At 39.7% G+C, this 24,268-nt stretch overlaps 1 protein-coding gene across 1 annotated transcript in view; it reads left to right on the forward strand.

The window, feature by feature from the left end:
• LOC121376360 overlaps window positions 1–15,411 on the forward strand; it is a 51,498-nt gene extending 36,087 nt beyond the window's left edge. The window contains exon 10 of the mRNA XM_041504209.1: window positions 15,173–15,411. Coding sequence (XP_041360143.1) covers window positions 15,173–15,306 — 134 coding nt within the window. The 3' untranslated portion in view covers window positions 15,307–15,411. The remainder of the gene's footprint in view (window positions 1–15,172) is intronic.
• The last annotated feature ends 8,857 nt before the right edge of the window (window positions 15,412–24,268 follow it).

The raw sequence follows: 24,268 nt of genomic DNA on the forward strand, positions 1-24,268 counted from the left end.
CGTTATATATTGAAAATGATGTAGTAAGTGACACTATATATATCGAATGTGGGGAACTAATTAATGGTCCTTTGCAGAATTAGGTGGCCCGTTACACAAAAAAGATTTTTTTTTTTATAGAACATTTTTAAACAGAAGAAGACTTCAAATAAATATTTAAATGTTAAAAGAATGAAAAGTATATTTATTAAAATAAATGTTTAATGATACAACAGCCCAACAACAAACTGGCAAAACCGGAAAAATTAATGAACTAATAAACCCATAATAACATACAAATTCATGAAATATATTTATATATTTTAATTATATTTAAACAATAAATTTTTTATAATTAACACAACAAACGATAAATGAATGCATAACAACAAAAACTAATAAAATGTAATATTTTTATTACATAAAATACATAAATAATTTTTTTTAAAGGTTCTACTAATCGATAAATTGTACACAATACATAATTTAATGGTAACAGTATATAATGTATGTAAACTGACATCATTTCATTATGAAATTATTTTAAGTAATACAAATATTCCCGTATATTTATTTGACGGGACAGAATCACGATATAGCCTGACAACGTACAACTGTACGTTAAATATAATAAAATACTGTCACCAGCAATCCAGTCATTTGTCGGTGTAAAACAGGGAGAACCACTGTCGCCACTTTTATTTTGACTGTTTATTAATGATTTTGTCAGTTCTATGGATATCAGTGAAGCTGATCCTGTACAGTTTAGATATTTGACACGTTTTACCTTGTTGTATGCTGATGATACTATTCTTATGTCGAAATCGGCCAAAGGCCTATAAAATTTACTTAATAGCTTGAATAAGTATTGTAACACGTGGTACCTTAGTGTTAACACCAACAAAACAAAAATAATAGTATTTAGTAAAGTTCGACATCCAAAACAGGTGCCTAACTTTTTGTATAATGGTGTAAAAGTCGACATTGTTAATTCATTCTGCTACCTTAGTGTTGATTTTCATTCTAATGGCAGATGTAATCTAATGCTAAAGAAAATATCTGAACGTGGTTTACGAGCTATGTTTAAGCTGTTTAACATTTTTGAAAACATTAACGTTAATATTGTCCAGAAGAATGTTTTATTTGATTGTTATGTCGGTTAAATACTTTCATATGGCTCTGAAGTGCGGGGATTCCATAAAGCCCCTGATGTAGAGCGTATGCATCTGAAGTATTGTAAATATGTCTTATCAGTTAAAAAGACAACACCCAATATCTCTGTATACAGTGAGCTGGGCCGTATGCCAATGTTTATTAGCAGATATGAAAGAATTATTAAATATTGGTTAAAGATAGTTTCTAATAGAAACTCTATTTTATATGATGTTTACAATATTTTAAAAGTAGACGCAAATAATAATATTTCATATAACGGATTGAACTGGGCGTATGGTGTTAAATGTCTGTTGGATAGTCTTGGTTTAACAGATGTCTGGTGGAGTCCAGATCAATTGTTGCCTTACATACCATATATTAAACAACAGATAATGGATCAATACTTATAACAATGAAACGATCAACGTCATTTTATTTCTAAATTAAAACATTATAAAGTTCAAACAAAGTTTTGAGTGTGAAAAATATTTATCTTATATTTCATCACCACACTTAAAACGCTCACTAACCAGACTACGATTGTCCTCTCATAGTCTATTATGCGAAACGGGTCGATATCATAATATACCTTATGATCAGAGATTTTGTACATTATGTAATATGAAAGTTATAGAAGATGAATATCACTTTGTGTTAGTTTGCCTAATGTATAGGGATTTAAGACAGTATTTAAATAAGATTTACAATAGATGGCCAAATATCCAAAAGTTTTATAGGCTAATGTCTTGTGATACCCCTAAAATGGTTATTAATTTAGCAAAATGTTTACATCTTGCTATGCAGAGACGCCAGTTATTGTTATAATTGGTTTCCTATCTGTTCCTCACAGCTTTATACTTTCATGTATTTTTTCAACTAGCGTTCTTACTTACTGAGTTACTGACTCTACATTTAATTTGTATTTTTCATTGTATGTTTGCTATAAGTGTTATGTAATACTTTATGCAATAAACAGGTTCTTCTTCATTCTTTACCTGAGAGACACGCTGCGAACTATTAAGACTAGGGTGGGCTTGACATCCAATAGCTGATGATTAATTAATCAATTTTTTCTAGTGGTGTTATTAAACAAAACAACAGACATGACGCAGACAACGGACATGACGCATTGGACAACAGACAAGGGACGTGACGCAGACAACGGACATGACGCAGACAACGGACATAACGAAGGCGACGGACATGACTTTGATCCTAGGCGTACGGGCTCCCATTGTGTAGGGGGCAGGCTGGCTTTTGCCCGAATTGATCGAAATTGCCCGAATCTAGATAACATTTATTCATATTAGCATTACGACCAAACAACTATATAGGATTGTAAATTAATCATTACGTATTTTTACATGGATTATCACTAATTTTGAGGGTAGAATGATGTAAATACATGGCAAAAAGGTCTTAGATTAGCACATTTTGCCCGAATATCTGTGTCATATTGGCAAGAATTTGAGGCTTTGCTCCATCACTGGGGGGGGGGGGGGCAGTTGCCCCTCGTATGCCCATGACAGCGGGTTTCCTCTAAAAAAATAGTGTCAGAATGACCATATGTTTGACGTCCAATAGCCGATGATAAGATTAAAAATCAATGTGCTCTTGTGGCGTCGTTAAATAAAACAAACTACTTTTGTCACGTCCGTTGTTTTGTAAACGATAAATTATTTTACAAGATTGTCATAAAGATGCCAAAACATATATAAGGCCAGTTAGGGTGTACATATTTTATAATATCACAGCGAAATAGTCTTAGCCAAATAGTTCTTTACAAGGGAAGCTAACCTAGAGATGTCATTGAGCCTGTCCCGCCATCTCGTGTCAGCAGTAACTACGACTAAGTGACCTATATAACGTATAACAACCTACAGACTAACAACGAGACTACAACACTGCACGTTTCTCATCCCAGTGTCATCGTGTAGCTCTTTTGTTGGCCTATTATTTGTGTATTGTTTTATCATTTCGTTTTTGTCTCACCTGGCTCTGTGTTTGACTATGATTTTCAGATTTGTGGCTGAAACCTTTAGGAAACTGTAAGTGCTGCATGTCAGCTGTACCAGTGTCGCTAACATACTGTTGTCCCCCACTGGCCACGTGGAATAACTACTTGACGAAAATTAAATTTTCAACAAATGTATTGGTCATTATGTCTGTCTGTCTGTCTCTGGTTGTCTATTAATCTGCATGTCCACTAACATTCTAAAAAGACTTCTGGGGTAGCCGGGTCATACCCCCACAATCACAACACGTTTTTGCCACCACCTTTAGCATATGGAGTTTTATATTTCCCTGTCGCCCCAGAAAATGACTCCTAGACTACGTTCAGCGTCTTGCAGTTCCAATTTACCGCCCCCCCCCCCCCCCACCCCGTTGTACGAGTCTTAGAACTAATCGTCCTTCCCCTCGTGGTTCATACATATGATTCACGCAACAAGACCTATATATCATCAAGATCTACTCACTTATGTTCTTGACCTTGAACTACCTATGCGCGAAGCCGTGACATTTAACTTACATAGGATTAGCTCATGCTATAGGCCTGATCTGTGAGGCTCGACCTCGACCAAGAGATAACCTACTGACACGCCCTTGTGTTATTTCCCATGTCCTCTAAACTTATCAACCTAGAGATAACCTACTGACCCGGCCTTGTGTTACTGCCCATGTCCTGTAAACATATCGACCTTGAGATGACCTACTGACCCAGCCTTGTGTTATTGCCCATGTCCTGTAAACATATCAACCTAGAGATGGCCTACTGACCAGGCCTTGTGTTATTGCCCATGTACTGTAAACTTATCGACCTAGAGATAACCTACTGACCCAGCCTTGTGTTATTGCCAATGTCCTGTAAACATATCGACCTAGAGATAACCTACTGACCCGGCCTTGTGTTATTGCCCATGTCCTGTAAACATATCGACCTACAGATGGCCTACTGACCCGGCCTTGTGTTATTGCCCATGTCCTGTAAACATATCGACCTAGATATAACCTACTAATCCGGCCTTGTGTTATTGCCCATGTCCTGCTAACATATCGACCTAGAGTCAACCTACTAATCCGGCCTTGTGTTATTGCCCATGTCCTGTAAACATATCGACCTAGAGTCAACCTACTAACCCGACCTTGTGTTATTGCCCATGTCCTGTAGACATATCGACCTAGAGTCAACCTACTAACCCGGCCTTGTGTTATTGCCCATGTCCTCTAAAAATATCGACCTAGAGTCAACCTACTAATCCGGCCTTGTGTTATTCCCATGTCCTGTAAACATATCGACCTAGAGTCAACCTACTCATCCGGCCTTGTGTTATTGCCCATGTCCTGTAAACATATCGACCTAGAGATAACCTACTGACCCGGCATTGTGTTATTGCCCATGTCCTGAAAACATATCGACCTAGAGTCAACCTACTAATCCGGCCTTGTGTTATTGCCCATGTCCTGTAAACATATCGACCTAGAGATAACCTACTGACCCGGCCTTGTGTTATTGCCCATGTCCTGTAAACATATCGACCTAGAGTCAACCTACTAATCCGGCCTTGTGTTATTGGCTATGTCCTGTAAACATATCGACCTAGAGTCAACTTACTAATCCGGCCTTGTGTTATTGCCCACGTCCTGTAAACATATCGACCTAGAGTCAACCTACTGACCCGGCCTTGTGTTATTGCCCATGCCCTGTAAACATATCTACCTAGAGATAACCTACTGACCCGGCCTTGTGTTATTGCACATGTCCTGTAAACAAACCGACCTAGCGTCAACCTACTAATCCGGCCTTGTGTTATTGCCTATGTCCTGTAAACATATCGACCTAGAGATGGCCTACTGACCCGGCCTTGTGTTATTGCCCATGTCCTGTAAACATATCGACTTAGAGTCAACCTACTAATCCGGCCTTGTGTTATTGCCCATGTCCTGTAAACATAACGACCTAGATATAACCTACTAATCCGGCCTTGTGTTATTGCCCATGTCCTGTAAACATATCGACCTAGAGTCAACCTACTAATCCGGCCTTGTGTTATTGCCCATGTCCTGTAAACATATCGACCTAGAGTCAACCTACTAACCCGGCCTTGTGTTATTGCCCATGTCCTGTAGACATATCGACCTAGAGTCAACCTACTAACCCGGCCTTGTGTTATTGCCCATGTCCTCTAAAAATATCGACCTAGAGTCAACCTACTAATCCGGCCTTGTGTTATTCCCATGTCCTGTAAACATATCGACCTAGAGTCAACCTACTCATCCGGCCTTGTGTTATTGCCCATGTCCTGTAAACATATCGACCTAGAGATAACCTACTGACCCGGCATTGTGTTATTGCCCATGTCCTGAAAACATATCGACCTAGAGTCAACCTACTAATCCGGCCTTGTGTTATTGCCCATGTCCTGTAAACATATCGACCTAGAGATAACCTACTGACCCGGCCTTGTGTTATTGCCCATGTCCTGTAAACATATCGACCTAGGGATAACCTACTGACCCGGCCTTGTGTTATTGCCCATGTCCTGTAAACATATCGACCTAGCGTCAACCTACTAATCCGGCCTTGTGTTATTGCCTATGTCCTGTAAACATATTGACCTAGAGATGGCCTACTGACCCGGCCTTGTGTTATTGCCCATATCCTGTAAACATATCGACTTAGAGTCAACCTACTAATCCGGCCTTGTGTTATTGCCCACGTCCTGTAAACATATCGACCTAGAGATAACCTACTAATACGGCCTTGTGTTATTGCCTATGTCCTGTAAACATATCGACCTAGAATCAACCTACCAATCCGGCCTTGTGTTATTGCCTATGTCCTGTAAACATATCGACCTAGAGGTAACCTACTAATCCGGCCTTGTGTTATTGCCCCTGTCCTGTAAACATATCGACCTAGAGTCAACCTACTAATCCGGCCTTGTGTTATTGCCCATGTCCTGTAAACATATCGACCTAGAGATAACCTACTGACCCGGCCTTGTGTTATTGCCCATGTCCTGTAAACATATCGACCTAGAGATAACCTACTATCGACCCGGCCTTGTGTTATTGCCCATGTCCTGTAAACATATCGACCTAGAGATGGCCTACTGACCCGACCTTGTGTTATTGCCCATGTCCTGTCGACCTAGAGATGGCCTACTGACCCGGCCTTGTGTTATTGCCCATGTCCTATAAACATATCGACCTAGAGATGGCCTACTACACCCGGCCTTGTGTTATTGCCCATGTCCTGTAAACATATCGACCTAGAGACCCGGCATTTCGTTTTTGTCTCACCTGGCTCTGTGTTTGACTATGACCCTGAAACCCTTGTGTTATTGCCCATGTCCTGTAAAACATATGTTGTCGGCCACCTAGAGAAAATTAAATTTTCAACAAATGTATTGGTCATTATGTCTGGCCTCTGGTTGTCTATTAATCTGCATGTCCACTAACATTCTAAAAAGACTTCTGGGGTAGCCTTGTGTTATACCCCACAATCACAACACGTTTTGCCACCACCTTTAGTGGAGTTTTATATTTCCCTGTCGCCCCAGAAAATGACTCCTAGACTACGTTCAGCGTCTTGCAGTTCCAATTTACCGCCCCCCCCCCCCCCCGCCCCCACCCCGTTGTACGAGTCTTAGAACTAATCGTCCTTCCCCTCGTGGTTCATACATATGATTCACGCAACAAGACCTATATATCATCAACCCTACTCACTTGTGTTATTTGCCCCTATGTCCTGTAATTTACATTATCGACCTAGATCTGTGAGGCTCGACCTACTAACCTACGGCCCTTGTGTTATTGCCCATGTCCTCTAAACTTATCAACCTAGAGATAACCTACTGACCCGGCCTTGTGTTACTGCCCATGTCCTGTAAACATATCGACCTTGAGATGACCTACTGACCCAGCCTTGTGTTATTGCCCATGTCCTGTAAACATATCAACCTAGAGATGGCCTACTGACCAGGCCTTGTGTTATTGCCCATGTACTGTAAACTTATCGACCTAGAGATAACCTACTGACCCAGCCTTGTGTTATTGCCAATGTCCTGTAAACATATCGACCTAGAGATAACCTACTGACCCGGCCTTGTGTTATTGCCCATGTCCTGTAAACATATCGACCTAGAGATGGCCTACTGACCCGGCCTTGTGTTATTGCCCATGTCCTGTAAACATATCGACCTAGATATAACCTACTAATCCGGCCTTGTGTTATTGCCCATGTCCTGAAAAACATATCGACCTAGAGTCAACCTACTAATCCGGCCTTGTGTTATTGCCCATGTCCTGTAAACATATCGACCTAGAGTCAACCTACTAACCCGACCTTGTGTTATTGCCCATGTCCTGTAGACATATCGACCTAGAGTCAACCTACTAACCCGGCCTTGTGTTATTGCCCATGTCCTCTAAAAATATCGACCTAGAGTCAACCTACTAATCCGGCCTTGTGTTATTCCCATGTCCTGTAAACATATCGACCTAGAGTCAACCTACTCATCCGGCCTTGTGTTATTGCCCATGTCCTGTAAACATATCGACCTAGAGATAACCTACTGACCCGGCATTGTGTTATTGCCCATGTCCTGAAAACATATCGACCTAGAGTCAACCTACTAATCCGGCCTTGTGTTATTGCCCATGTCCTGTAAACATATCGACCTAGAGATAACCTACTGACCCGGCCTTGTGTTATTGCCCATGTCCTGTAAACATATCGACCTAGAGTCAACCTACTAATCCGGCCTTGTGTTATTGGCTATGTCCTGTAAACATATCGACCTAGAGTCAACTTACTAATCCGGCCTTGTGTTATTGCCCATGTCCTGTAAACATATCGACCTTGAGATGACCTACTGACCCAGCCTTGTGTTATTGCCCATGTCCTGTAAACATATCAACCTAGAGATGGCCTACTGACCAGGCCTTGTGTTATTGCCCATGTACTGTAAACTTATCGACCTAGAGATAACCTACTGACCCAGCCTTGTGTTATTGCCAATGTCCTGTAAACATATCGACCTAGAGATAACCTACTGACCCGGCCTTGTGTTATTGCCCATGTCCTGTAAACATATCGACCTACAGATGGCCTACTGACCCGGCCTTGTGTTATTGCCCATGTCCTGTAAACATATCGACCTAGATATAACCTACTAATCCGGCCTTGTGTTATTGCCCATGTCCTGAAAAACATATCGACCTAGAGTCAACCTACTAATCCGGCCTTGTGTTATTGCCCATGTCCTGTAAACATATCGACCTAGAGTCAACCTACTAACCCGGCCTTGTGTTATTGCCCATGTCCTGTAAACATATCGACCTAGAGTCAACCTACTAACCCGGCCTTGTGTTATTGCCCATGTCCTCTAAAAATATCGACCTAGAGTCAACCTACTAATCCGGCCTTGTGTTATTCCCATGTCCTGTAAACATATCGACCTAGAGTCAACCTACTCATCCGGCCTTGTGTTATTGCCCATGTCCTGTAAACATATCGACCTAGAGATAACCTACTGACCCGGCATTGTGTTATTGCCCATGTCCTGAAAACATATCGACCTAGAGTCAACCTACTAATCCGGCCTTGTGTTATTGCCCATGTCCTGTAAACATATCGACCTAGAGATAACCTACTGACCCGGCCTTGTGTTATTGCCCATGTCCTGTAAACATATCGACCTAGAGTCAACCTACTAATCCGGCCTTGTGTTATTGGCTATGTCCTGTAAACATATCGACCTAGAGTCAACTTACTAATCCGGCCTTGTGTTATTGCCCACGTCCTGTAAACATATCGACCTAGAGTCAACCTACTGACCCGGCCTTGTGTTATTGCCCATGCCCTGTAAACATATCTACCTAGAGATAACCTACTGACCCGGCCTTGTGTTATTGCACATGTCCTGTAAACAAACCGACCTAGCGTCAACCTACTAATCCGGCTTTGTGTTATTGCCTATGTCCTGTAAACATATCGACCTAGAGATGGCCTACTGACCCGGCCTTGTGTTATTGCCCATGTCCTGTAAACATATCGACTTAGAGTCAACCTACTAATCCGGCCTTGTGTTATTGCCCATGTCCTGTAAACATATCGACCTAGATATAACCTACTAATCCGGCCTTGTGTTATTGCCCATGTCCTGTAAACATATCGACCTAGAGTCAACCTACTAATCCGGCCTTGTGTTATTGCCCATGTCCTGTAAACATATCGACCTAGAGTCAACCTACTAACCCGGCCTTGTGTTATTGCCCATGTCCTGTAGACATATCGACCTAGAGTCAACCTACTAACCCGGCCTTGTGTTATTGCCCATGTCCTCTAAAAATATCGACCTAGAGTCAACCTACTAATCCGGCCTTGTGTTATTCCCATGTCCTGTAAACATATCGACCTAGAGTCAACCTACTCATCCGGCCTTGTGTTATTGCCCATGTCCTGTAAACATATCGACCTAGAGATAACCTACTGACCCGGCATTGTGTTATTGCCCATGTCCTGAAAACATATCGACCTAGAGTCAACCTACTAATCCGGCCTTGTGTTATTGCCCATGTCCTGTAAACATATCGACCTAGAGATAACCTACTGACCCGGCCTTGTGTTATTGCCCATGTCCTGTAAACATATCGACCTAGGGATAACCTACTGACCCGGCCTTGTGTTATTGCCCATGTCCTGTAAACATATCGACCTAGCGTCAACCTACTAATCCGGCCTTGTGTTATTGCCTATGTCCTGTAAACATATCGACCTAGAGATGGCCTACTGACCCGGCCTTGTGTTATTGCCCATATCCTGTAAACATATCGACTTAGAGTCAACCTACTAATCCGGCCTTGTGTTATTGCCCACGTCCTGTAAACATATCGACCTAGAGATAACCTACTAATACGGCCTTGTGTTATTGCCTATGTCCTGTAAACATATCGACCTAGAATCAACCTACCAATCCGGCCTTGTGTTATTGCCTATGTCCTGTAAACATATCGACCTAGAGGTAACCTACTAATCCGGCCTTGTGTTATTGCCCCTGTCCTGTAAACATATCGACCTAGAGTCAACCTACTAATCCGGCCTTGTGTTATTGCCCATGTCCTGTAAACATATCGACCTAGAGATAACCTACTGACCCGGCCTTGTGTTATTGCCCATGTCCTGTAAACATATCGACCTAGAGATAGCCTACTGACCCGGCCTGGTGTTATTGCCCATGTCCTGTAAACATATCGACCTAGAGATGGCCTACTGACCCGGCCTTGTGTTATTGCCCATGTCCTGTAAACATATCGACCTAGAGATGGCCTACTGACCCGACCTTGTGTTATTGCCCATGTCCTGTAAACATATCGACCTAGAGATGGCCTACTGACCCGGCCTTGTGTTATTGCCCATGTCCTGTAAACATATCGACCTAGAGATGGCCTACTGACCCGGCCTTGTCTTATTGCCCATGTCCTGTAAACATATCGACCTAGAGATGGCCTACTGACCCGGCCTTGTGTTATTGCCCATGTCCTGTAAACATATCGACCTAGAGATGGCCTACTGACCCGGCCTTGTGTTATTGCCCATGTCCTGTAAACATATCGACCTAGAGATGGCCTACTGACCTGGCCTTGTGTTATTGCCCATGTCCTGTAAACATATCGACCTAGGGATAACCTACTAATCCGGCCTTGTGTTATTGCCCATGTCCTGTAAACATATCGACATAGAGATAACCTACTAACCCGGCCTTGTGTTATTGCCCATGTCCTGTAAACAGAAGATTATCCTGACCTATTTGTCATTCTATTGCAGAAAATCGTGAAACTCAATCAAATTGTTTGAGCGGTATATATTATCTTGAATATCTTGTGTATCGTTAATCATCAACTGTAACTTTCAATAACGCCACTGACTGATAAACAGAATGTCTAGCATGTCATTAATCGATTATTAAAGTTCAATTATTAAATAGTGTGTAAATCCAGATTAAAAAGAAGTATTACGTTAACAAAATATTTATAATAAACGTTTATATATAATCACATGCTATGTAGAAATTCTGCTATCACGAGGTCAAGAATTGTATTTTATAAACAATTATCATTTTTATCTCGAATTATTTTGTTCTGTGCCGGCCTTGTGTTATTGCCCATGTCCTGTAAACATATCGACCTAGAGATGGCCTACTGACCCGGCCTTGTGTTATTGCCCATGTCCTGTAAACATATCGACCTAGGGATAACCTACTAACCCGGCCTTGTGTTATTGCCCATGTCCTGTAAACATATCGACCTAGGGATAACCTACTAATCCGGCCTTGTGTTATTGCCCATGTCCTGTAAACATATCGACCTAGAGATAACCTACTAACCCGGCCTTGTGTTATTGCCCATGTCCTGTAAACATATCGACTTAGAGTCAACCTACTAATCCGGCCTTGTGTTATTGCCCAGGTCCTGTAAACATATCGACCTAGAGATAACCTACTAATACGGCCTTGTGTTATTGCCTATGTCCTGTAAACATATCGACCTAGAATCAACCTACCAATCCGGCCTTGTGTTATTGCCTATGTCCTGTAAACATATCGACCTAGAGGTAACCTACTAATCCGGCCTTGTGTTATTGCCCCTGTCCTGTAAACATATCGACCTAGAGTCAACCTACTAGTCCGGCCTTGTGTTATTGCCCATGTCCTGTAAACATATCGACCTAGAGTCAACCTACTAATCCGGCCTTGTGTTATTGCCTATGTCCTGTAAACATATCGACCTAGTGATGGCCTACTGACCCGGCCTTGTGTTATTGCCCATGTCCTGTAAACATATCGACCTACAGTCAACCTACTAATCCGGCCTTGTGTTATTGCCCATGTCCTGTAAACATATCGACCTAGAGATAACCTACTGAACCGGCCTTGTGTTATTGCCTATGTCCTGTAAACATATCGACCTAGAGGTAACCTACTAATCCGGCCTTGTGTTATTGCCCCTGTCCTGTAAACATATCGACCTAGAGTCAACCTACTAATCCGGCCTTGTGTTAGTGCCCATGTCCTGTAAACATATCGACCTAGAATCAACCTACTAATCCGGCCTTGTGTTATTGCCCATGTCCTGTAAACATATCGACCTAGAGATGGCCTACTGACCCGGCCTTGTGTTATTGCCCATGTCCTGTAAACATATCGACCTAGAGATGGCCTACTGACCCGGCCTTGTGTTATTGCCCATGTCCTGTAAACATATCGACCTAGAGATAACCTACTGACCCGGCCTTGTGTTATTGCCCATGTCCTGTAAACATATCGACCTAGAGATGGCCTACTGACCCGGCCTTGTGTTATTGCCCATGTCCTGTAAACATATCGACCTAGAGATGGCCTACTGACCCGGCCTTGTGTTATTGCCCATGTCCTGTAAACATATCGACCTAGAGATGGCCTACTGACCCGGCCTTGTGTTATTGCCCATGTCCTGTAAACATATCGACCTAGGGATAACCTACTAATCCGGCCTTGTGTTATTGCCCATGTCCTGTAAACATATCGACCTAGAGATAACCTACTAACCCGGCCTTGTGTTATTGCCCATGTCCTGTAAACAGAAGATTATCCTGACCTATTTGTCATTCTATTGCAGAAAATCGTGAAACTCAATCAAATTGTTTGAGCGGTATATATTATCTTGAATATCTTGTGTATCGTTAATCATCAACTGTAACTTTCAATAACGCCACTGACTGATAAACAGAATGTCTAGCATGTCATTAATCGATTATTAAAGTTCAATTATTAAATAGTGTGTAAATCCAGATTAAAAAGAAGTATTACGTTAACAAAATATTTATAATAAACGTTTATATATAATCACATGCTATGTAGAAATTCTGCTATCACGAGGTCAAGAATTGTATTTTATAAACAATTATCATTTTTATCTCGAATTATTTTGTTCTGTGCCGGCCTTGTGTTATTGCCCATGTCCTGTAAACATATCGACCTAGAGATGGCCTACTGACCCGGCCTTGTGTTATTGCCCATGTCCTGTAAACATATCGACCTAGAGATGGCCTACTGACCCGGCCTTGTGTTATTGTCCATGTCCTGTAAACATATCGACCTAGGGATAACCTACTAACTCGGCCTTGTGTTATTGCCCATGTCCTGTAAACATATCGACTTAGAGTCAACCTACTAATCCGGCCTTGTGTTATTGCCCACGTCCTGTAAACATATCGACCTAGAGATAACCTACTAATACGGCCTTGTGTTATTGCCTATGTCCTGTAAACATATCGACCTAGAATCAACCTACCAATCCGGCCTTGTGTTATTGCCTATGTCCTGTAAACATATCGACCTAGAGGTAACCTACTAATCCGGCCTTGTGTTATTGACCCTGTCCTGTAAACATATCGACCTAGAGTCAACCTACTAGTCCGGCCTTGTGTTATTGCCCATGTCCTGTAAACATATCGACCTAGAGTCAACCTACTAATCCGGCCTTGTGTTATTGCCTATGTCCTGTAAACATATCGACCTAGTGATGGCCTACTGACCCGGCCTTGTGTTATTGCCTATGTCCTGTAAACATATCGACCTAGAGGTAACCTACTAATCCGGCCTTGTGTTATTGCCCCTGTCCTGTAAACATATCGACCTAGAGTCAACCTACAAATCCGGCCTTGTGTTATTGCCCATGTCTTGTAAACATATCGACCTAGAATCAACCTACTAATCCGGCCTTGTGTTATTGCCCATGTCCTGTAAACATATCGACCTAGAGATGGCCTACTGACCCGGCCTTGTGTTATTGCCCATGTCCTGTAAACATATCGACCTAGAGATGGCCTACTGACCCGGCCTTGTGTTATTGCCCATGTCCTGTAAACATATCGACCTAGAGATAACCTACTGACCCGGCCTTGTGTTATTGCCCATGTCCTGTAAACATATCGACCTAGAGATGGCCTACTGACCCGGCCTTGTGTTATTGCCCATGTCCTGTAAACATATCGACCTAGAGATGGCCTACTGACCTGGCCTTGTGTTATTGCCCATGTCCTGTAAACATATCGACCCAGGGATAACCTACTAATCCGGCCTTGTGTTATTGCCCATGTCCTGTAAACATATCGACCTAGAGATAACCTACTAACCCGGCCTTGTGTTATTGCCCATGTCCTGTAAACATATCGACCTAGGGATAACCTACTAATCCGGCCTTGTGTTATTGCCCATGTCCTGTAAACAGAAGATTATCCTGACCTATTTGTCATTCTATTGCAGAAAATCGTGAAACTCAATCAAATTGTTTGAGCGGTATATATTATCTTGAATATCTTGTGTATCGTTAATCATCAACTGTAACTTTCAATAACGCCACTGACTGATAAACAGAATGTCTAGCATGTCATTAATCGATTATTAAAGTTCAATTATTAAATAGTGTGTAAATCCAGATTAAAAAGAAGTATTACGTTAACAAAATATTTATAATAAACGTTTATATATAATCACATGCTATGTAGAAATTCTGCTATCACGAGGTCAAAAATTGTATTTTATAAACAATTATCATTTTTATCTCGAATTATTTTGTTCTGTGCCCCCCCCCCCCCCCCCCCCCGAGATACCAAAGTTTGTATGATGGATATGTAGGTATGAATGATTGAATAAATGGATATATATATGAATATATATATATCTGAATGAATTGATAAATGAACGAATGAATATGTATGTATGTGTGTATGCGTGCGTGCGTGCGTGCGTATGTATGTATGTATGCATATCGACTACATGTTGTCTATGTTGTATTTCACATATTAAGTGTGGTCAATATGTTATATATTTAACACGTGGTTTGTATGTTATATATGTCTGTATCTAACATGATGCGTTGGGTCAGTATTCATATTTAACATAACATTTAGGGTCAGTATGTAACACGTATAATGTTATTATATGTTTCTCTCGCTTTGCGTTTCTATGACGTGTTTTATTTTTCCGTCTAGGTTATTCGAGAAGAAACTGCAAGTGCGTCGGTGTGGCGTGTCAGTGGCAGAAACCAAACTTCGCTAAATGCCAGTCGGGTCTTATTGTCCACCTGTTTGATAAAGTAGGTATCTCACTTAGTACATCTGTTTGATAAAGTAGGTATCTCACTTTGTCCATCTGTTTGATAAAGTAGGTATCTCACTTTGTACAGCTGTTTGACAAAGAACGTATCTCACTTTGTACAGCTGTTTGATGAAGCACATATCTCACTCTGTACAGCTGTTTGATAAAGTAGGTATCTCACTTTGTACAGGTGTTTGATAAAGTAGGTATCTCACTTTGTACAGCTGTTTGATGAAGTAGGTATCTCACTTTGTACAGCTGTTTGATAAAGTAGGTATCTCACTTTGTTATGATGTGGTCTTTCGCTGGTGATAACTTTATTTTACCGACGACAGTGTGGTAATCATTCATGGGTAATCGTAATCGCATTTCCTTGTTAGTAATGTCTATTATAGGATCATTTATTGTTCTCTATTGTAGATATGCATTTCCTTGTTAGTAATGTCTATTATAGGATCATTTATTGTTCTCTATTGTAGATATGCATTTCCTTGTTAGTAATGTCTATTATAGGATCATTTATTGTTCTCTATTGTAGATATAATGTCTATTATAGGATCATTTATTGTTCTCTATTATAGATATGCATTTCCTTGTTCGTAATGTCTATTATATGATCATTTATTGTTCTCTATTGTAGATATGCATTTCCTTGCTGGTAATGTCTATTATAGGATCATTTATTGTTCTCTATTGTAGATATGCATTTCCTTGTTAGTAATGTCTATTATAGGATCATTTATTGTTCTCTATTGTAGATATAATGTCTATTATAGGATCATTTATTGTTCTCTATTGTAGATATGCATTTCCTTGCTGGTAATGTCTATTATAGGATCATTTATTGTTCTCTATTGTAGATATGCATTTCCTTGCTGGTAATGTCTATTATAGGATCATTTATTGTTCTCTATTGTAGATATGCATTTCCTTGCTGGTAATGCATATTATATAATTATTGTACATGGGCATTTCATTACGCTCATGCACATGACTCAGCTGATTTGTGATGACATTTTATTAATATTACGTATGTTGGTATTATTCTAACTCTGGAGTTTACAACATTAGTGATTCTGTCGTTTTGTTTTCAATTATATCTGCCCTATTTAATGTAGAATACAACTACCTCGAGTATCCTATGCCTCTGTCACTGTATGTATACCTGTGTGTCAATCTATTTTTCTCTGTGTGTTTCTCTGTGTTTCTTTGTATCTCTCTGCCTCTCGCTATCTGTTTTTGTCTCTCTCTTATGTCTCTCTCTCTCTTTCATCCCTCCCTCTGTCTGTCAGTATGTCTGTCTGCCCCCCTCCCCCCCCCCCCCCTCTCTTTCTCTTATGACACTATAATTGGTTTCAGCTCAAGACGATACGGCTGGGTTACCAAGTGGACACGATGACGTCAGTCTGGGACGACTTGTACAGCCTCGTTCTGAGGGCTCGTGACAAGTTCTACGGCGGCGACATCGACATGGCGTCGTCTATATTCCAGAACTACCTCGCCACCCTGCTGGACTTCAGCGTTCTGTATCGGACAAATGGCAACTTTACACTGGAGGTAGGCTTTGATTACGGGCCTCACAACAACAGTACAAGTGGGCCTATATTTGAAATCTACACACATTCATTGTAGGTATACTGGAATTATAGAGGAAAACGCTGGGTTTATTTTAATAAACATCTGTAACATGGTTACAGTTACAGATGTGTTGCTAAGGACACCACATCACTATTCCTCGTGTTCTGCACTTAAGTCTGGTTTAGAAAAACACTCGAATTAAACATTAATAATAAATACAAATCTGAAATATGCGAATACTTTTCCACATGATATTATTGATTAGATGTAAGTTGACCTTTGTATTATGTTTACGAGTTATTTTATTTTTTTATTGCTGACAGTTTGAAAACCCTCAGCTGGTAGTACGCTGTCACCCTGCGGTGCAGTGGCTGTGTGGACAACTCCGTACATTACGCTCAGCCTGAATTGATGTGTACATGTTTCGCATGTCGGTTCAAAGGCAATAACAGTACATATTTCTTCCACTATTGTGAATGTTTGCACACAGTTAATGTGAAATAGTGACTGGAATGAAATGCATTTAACTGAACATGGTTTTGTTCAACCTTTTAACTTATACATATAATAATTAAATTCCTCTTGCTTTATTGCAATATAATTAAATTCCTCTTGCTTTATTGCAATATAATTAAATTCCTCTTGCTTTATTGCAATATAATTAAATTTCCGTTACATTCATTACAACATAACGTCATCCCATTGGTCCAGACGTAGCAACGGGAATTTATTCAGTTCTCGATGAAGGTAAAAATTACGTCATCAAGAAACGTAATATCTGATGACGTCATTTTATATAGACAAATTGTCTTATTGAACGTTATTGTTTATGGACCAAACATAATTCAAAATAAAGTATGAAGTTTTAGCGTTGTGTTAGCAAGTATGATTCATATTTAATTGTCTGTTATTTCTCTTACGTTTATCTGGATATGACTGTTATTTCTCTTACGTTTATCTGGATATGACTGTTATTTCTCTTACGTTTATCTGGATATGACTGTTATTTCTCTTACGTTTATCTGGATATGACTGTTGTTTCTCTTACGTTTATCTGGATATGACTGTTGTTTCTCTTACGTTTATCTGGATATGACTGTTGTTTCTCTTACGTTTATCTGGATATGACTGTTGTTTCTCTTACGTTTATCTGGATATGACTGTTGTTTCTCTTACGTTTATCTGGATATGACTGTTATTTCTCTTACGTTTATCTGGATATGACTGTTATTTCTCTTACGTTTATCTGGATATGACAGTTATTTCTCTTACGTTTATCTGGATATGACTGTTATTTCTCTTACGTTTATCTGGATATGACTGTTATTTCTCTTACGTTTATCTGGATATGACTGTTATTTCTTTTACGTTTATCTGGATATGACTGTTATTTCTCTTACGTTTATCTGTGTATGAACAAAACAAACAATCATCCCCAAACTTATCTGAGAACGTCTTGGCCGATTCACACAGTTTGCGGGTGATTTATTTTGTTCATACTCCAATGAATGTAAAGTAAATAATAGACAATCCTTAAATAACGTCATCTGATTGGTTCAGATCTCGATGAACGTAAATATTACGTCGTCGGGAAACTTCATATCTAATGACGTCACTTTATATTGGTAGTTTTGTCTTACTGATCGTTATTGTTTTAGAACCCGAAAATATATCAAAATAAAATATGAACTGTTAGTGCTATCATTAGCAAGTATGATTCAGATTTAATTGTAAGTATTTGGGTTTTTTTTTTATACCCCCAATGAAGGTAAAAGAAATAACAGACAATACTTAAATCTATAGTTGTGCAACAAGCATTATTAACATAGACCGGCCTCGGTGGCGTCGTGGTTAGGCCATCGGTGTACAACCTGGTAGGTACTGGGTTCGGATCCCAGTCGAGGCATCTGGATTTTTAATCCAGATATCGACTCCAAACCCAGAGTGAGCGCTCCGCAAGGCTCAATGGGTAGGTGTATACCACTTACATCGACCAGTGATCCATAACTGGTTCAACAAAGGCCATGGTTTGTGCTATCCTACCTGTGGGAAGCGCATAAAAAAGATCCCTTGCTGCCTGTCGTACAAGAGTAGCCTATGTGGCGACAGCGGGTTTCCTCTAAAAAAACCTGTCAGAATGACCATATGTTTGACGTCCAATAGCCGACGATAAGATAAAAAATCAATGTGCTCTAGTGGCGTCGTTAAATAATACAAACTTTACTTTATTAAAATTATGATTTAATTAGTTATTCAAATACAGTAAAGTATACGTAGAACGAACATCAGTGGCGAATCTAAGGGCCCCAGGGACCCCCCCCCCCCCCCCCTCCCTCCCCTAAATGTTACTCCTTTGATCATTTGTTACGCTGGAGAATCCGAGGTATCCCTTTGGGAACGTTTGTGGCCTTTGGCCACATATCAATGACCCCTCCCCTCCCCCCCCAAAAAAAAAAAAGAGAAAAAAAAAAGAAAGAAGGATTTTCTGGATCCGCTACTGAACATGCTTAGAACAAACTGCTGCATATAACGAACTAATATTAAGGTCCCGTTTTTCCCACTATATAGTATCAATACATTTTAATGTATAAAATGAACTTTATATATAACGAATTATCTTATAAACCGAACCAAATATTTTGTCCAAATATGTGTATACAACGAGCTGAATACAATACAATGTCACGTGATTTAAAGCAATAACAGCAATGCCGAAAACACGCACACACCGAACAGATTTGTCAAGGAATATCTCTTTATTTTTCAGTCTGTTGAAATGTTTTATGTGATATATTCGTTATGTTTCAATCTGTGTTGAAATGCTTTATGCGATATATTCGTTATGTTTCAGTCTGTGTTGAAATGTTTTATGCGATATATTCGTTATGTTTCAGTCTGTGTTGAATCTCTTTGACATCCTGATGGAGGAGGCGCTGCAAACCACCGATGAAGAGAAGAAGGTAAGACATAGAAGAGTTTGTCATATTTAATTTATTCATATTAAATATTAAATCCGAATGTTAAACGTTCGCTTAGATATATGTAACATACATTAACATAAATATGAACAACAATACCGTATTCCAATATCAAAATCGTATATCTGCACAAGACAGTCGAAAGGATGTTAGACAAGTTGTGCTCGTCTTTAGGACTGCCACTCCCCTAGGATATTAGAAACACGATGTTATTTGTTATAGTAATTGGGGTAATTGCAGGTACTGTCACGTGCAGTGTGTATTACAGAAACAATGGATGACTGCAGTTTGTTAGTAACGGATATTGCTCGTGAGACTAGTCATGGTTGTAATGTGTTGTATGGTTCCGGTTTTGTCATTCCGAGTTAACGTATGTACGTGGAATACACGAGGGACCAGTGAACTAATATGTCTGGTATATACACGAACTACCGAATAGTTTCATTTGAACGGATATGTCGTTGTTACGATACACTTAATGAGATAATGTGTGTGTTTTACTAGGAGCTGTTCGTGGGACCGAAACTGTTGCGTGTTGTGGAAATGATGGCCTCGTTGACGTTTCCTGGTTTCAACTTCGTCGATGGTCTCACAATAAAACGGAATTTTTTTGGTAACTGTTTTATTTCTACATGAATTTAGTTTTCTAGTCTTGGTAACACAGTAAAATCCAAACTCCTCCTGCTCAATGCCGGGAATCTCCAGCGCTGGATTGTCAGTTTTATTCTCCAGGCGTTGGCGTTATTGAACACCGTCTTGCGTTCTGTCTTTTATGGAGGTATAGTTTGAATGTAATAATTATTTTTCTCCATAAATAAAGTACTCCAATTTGCTTGCTTTTTTCACAACAATAAATACACAAAGACCATTTTACTTGGACAAATATTTTCAACGTTTGTGTCTGGATCGCCCATCATTGTGCAATGCATAGCACAATTATGTTACTGTGACATAGTTATCCCAAGTTAACTGAATTATTATAGCAGCAACCAAACTTTAAAAATGAAGTTACGGGTCACTTATTATACAAATAAGTATTTTTTTTATTTTAAGCCCGATAACATGGCAAACAGAATATGGTATTTAACTGACTTCTTCTATCAATTACTAGTAGTCTATCTAAAAACGAAAATCAGGTTTATTTTGTGTTCTATTGGACACTTGTTAAACATGTTGTGTTCTATTGGACATTGTTAAACGTGTTCTATTGGACAGTTAAACATGTTGTGTTATATTGGACACTGTTGTTAAATATGTTGTGTTCTATTGGACACTTGTTGAACATGTTTTCTATTGGACACTGTTGTTAAACATGAGTTCTAATGGACACTTGTTAAACTTGTTGTGTTCTATTGGACACTGATGTTTACACAATACTTGTTTCTCTGTACTGAGTTTACGACTATATAATTACCACATGCTGTCTATGTCTACAATGTCTCTATGATTAACAGTTGCCACAGTTCGAAGCCTGCGACTTGCCCGGCCCAGTCTGAGCGTCGTGGAGTATGACGACGACGACGCTAACGAGGACGTCACCTTCGTCAGATCACGTCGACGACAACATTCACACACTGAGGCAGCCCACAGCAGCAGTAAGACGTCCATAGAGTTAGCCATAGTGGTATCAACAGTGACATAGTCAACGGCTTTATTAGCTTCAGTAACATCAGTACATCGTACACTTACTCAATAATCAAGAGTAATGATATAAATAACAATTTAACTGTAACATGCATTACGTTACTCATTGTAATATGACATTTATTACCAAAGCGTAATTACAATTATGATGTTTTATTCTGGACCATGTTTATATACAGAAATCGAGTAGGAATATAATAAAACGTGTACCACTAATTATCAACAACATTATGTGCAGTCTGGGTATTTATACATATTTGAATGTTATTCTTTCTCATGAAATCCCGTGTTTTATATGAGATGTTATCTCAATGCTGAATCCTCGTGTTTTATATCAGACGATATCACAGTGCTGAATCCTCGTGTTTTATATGAGATGTATCACAATGCTGAATCCTCGTGTTTTATATCAGACGATATCACAGTGCTGAAACCTCGTGTTTTATATCAGACGTTATCACAGTGCTGAATTCCCGTGTTTTATATCAGACGTTATCACAGTGCTGAAACTTCGTGTTTTATATCAGACGTTATCACAGTGCTGAATTTCCGTGTTTTATATCAGACGTTATCACAGTGCTGAATTCCCGTGTTTTATATCAGACGTTATCACAATGCTGAACCCTCGTGTTTTATATCAGACGTTATCACAATGCTGAATTCCCGTGTTTTATATCAGACGTTATCACAATGCTGAATTCCGGTGTTTATATCAGACGTTATCACAGTGCTGAATTCCCGTGTTTTATATCAGACGTTATCACAGTGCTGAAACTTCGTGTTTTATATCAGACGTTATCACAGTGCTGAATTTCTGTGTTTTATATCAGACGTTATCACAGTGCTGAATTCCCGTGTTTTATATCAGACGTTATCACAATGCTGAACCCTCGTGTTTTATATCAGACGTTATCACAATGCTGAATTCCCGTGTTTTATATCAGACGTTATCACAATGCTGAATTCCGGTGTTTATATCAGACGTTATCACAGTGCTGAATTCCCGTGTTTTATATCAGATGTTATCACAATGCTGAATTCCGGTGTTTATATCAGACGTTATCACAGTGCTGAATTCCCGTGTTTTATATCAGACGTTATCACAATGCTGAAACCTCGTGTTTTATATCAGACGTTATCACAATGCTGAATCCTCGTGTTTTATATCAGACGTTATCACAGTCCTGAATTCCCGTGTTTTATATCAGACGTTATCACAGTGCTGAATTCCCGTGTTTTGTATCAGACTGCTGAATTCCCGTGTTTTATATCAGACTGCTGAATTCCCGTGTTTTATATCAGACATTATCACAGTGCTGAATTCCCGTGTTATATAATAGACGTTATCATAATGCTGAAACCTCGTGTTTTATATCAGACGTTATAACAGTACTGAATCCTCGTGTTTTATATCAGACGATATCACAATGCTGAATCCTCGTGTTTTATATCAGACGTTATCACAGTGCTGAATCCACGTGTTTTATATCAGACTTTATCACAGTGCTGAATTCCCATGTTTTATATCAGACGTTATCACAGTGCTGAATCCTCGTGTTTTATATCAGACGTTATCACAGTGCTGAAATCCTCGTGTTTTATATCAGACGTTATCACAGTGCTGAATTCCCGTCTTTTATATCAGACGTCATCACAATGCTGAATTCCCGTGTTTTATATCAGACGTTATCACAATGCTGAATTCCCGTCGTTATCACAATGCTGAATTCCCGTGTTTTATATCAGACGTTATCACAATGCTGAATCCTCGTGTTTTATATCAGACGATATCACAATGCTGAATCCTCGTGTTTTATATCAGATGTTATCACAGTTCTGAATTCCCGTGTTTTATATCAGACGTTATCACAGTGCTGAATTCCCGTGTTTTATATCAGACGTTATCACAAAGTTGAATTCCCGTGTTTTATATCAGACGATATCACAGTGCTGAATTCCCGTGTTTTATATCAGACGTTATCACAGTGCTGAATTCCAGTGTTATATAATAGACGTTATCACAATGCTGAAACCTCGTGTTTTATATCAGACGTTATAACAGTACTGAATCCTCGTGTTTTATATTAGACGATATCACAATGCTGAATCCTCGTGTTTTATATCAGACGTTATCACAGTGCTGAATCCACGTGTTTTATATCAGACTTTATCACAGTGCTGAATTCCCATGTTTTATATCAGACGTTATCACAGTGCTGAAACCTCGTGTTTTATATCAGACGTTATCACAGTGCTGAATTCTCGTGTTTTATATCAGACGTTATCACAGTGCTGAATTCCCGTCTTTTATATCAGACGTCATCACAATGCTGAATTCCCGTGTTTTATATCAGACGTTATCACAATGCTAAATCCTCGTGTTTTATATCAGACAATATCACAATGCTGAACACTCGTGTTTTATATCAGATGTTATCACAGTTCTGAATTCCCGTGTTTTATATCAGACGTTATCACAATGCTGAATTCCCGTGTTTTATATCAGACGTTATCACAGTGCTGAATTCCCGTGTTTTATATCAGACGTTATCACAATGCTGAATTCCCGTGTTTTATATCAGACGTTATCACAATGCTGAATCCTCGTGTTTTATATCAGACGATATCACAGTGCTGAATCCTCGTGTTTTATATCAGATGTTATCACAGTTCTGAATTCCCGTGTTTTATATCAGACGTTATCACAGTGCTGAATTCCCGTGTTTTATATCAGACGTTATCACAATGTTGAATTCCCGTGTTTTATATCAGACGTTATCACAGTGCTGA

The sequence above is a fragment of the Gigantopelta aegis genome, chromosome 6, assembly GCF_016097555.1.
Source record: "Gigantopelta aegis isolate Gae_Host chromosome 6, Gae_host_genome, whole genome shotgun sequence".
Taxonomy (NCBI): domain Eukaryota; kingdom Metazoa; phylum Mollusca; class Gastropoda; order Neomphalida; family Peltospiridae; genus Gigantopelta; species Gigantopelta aegis.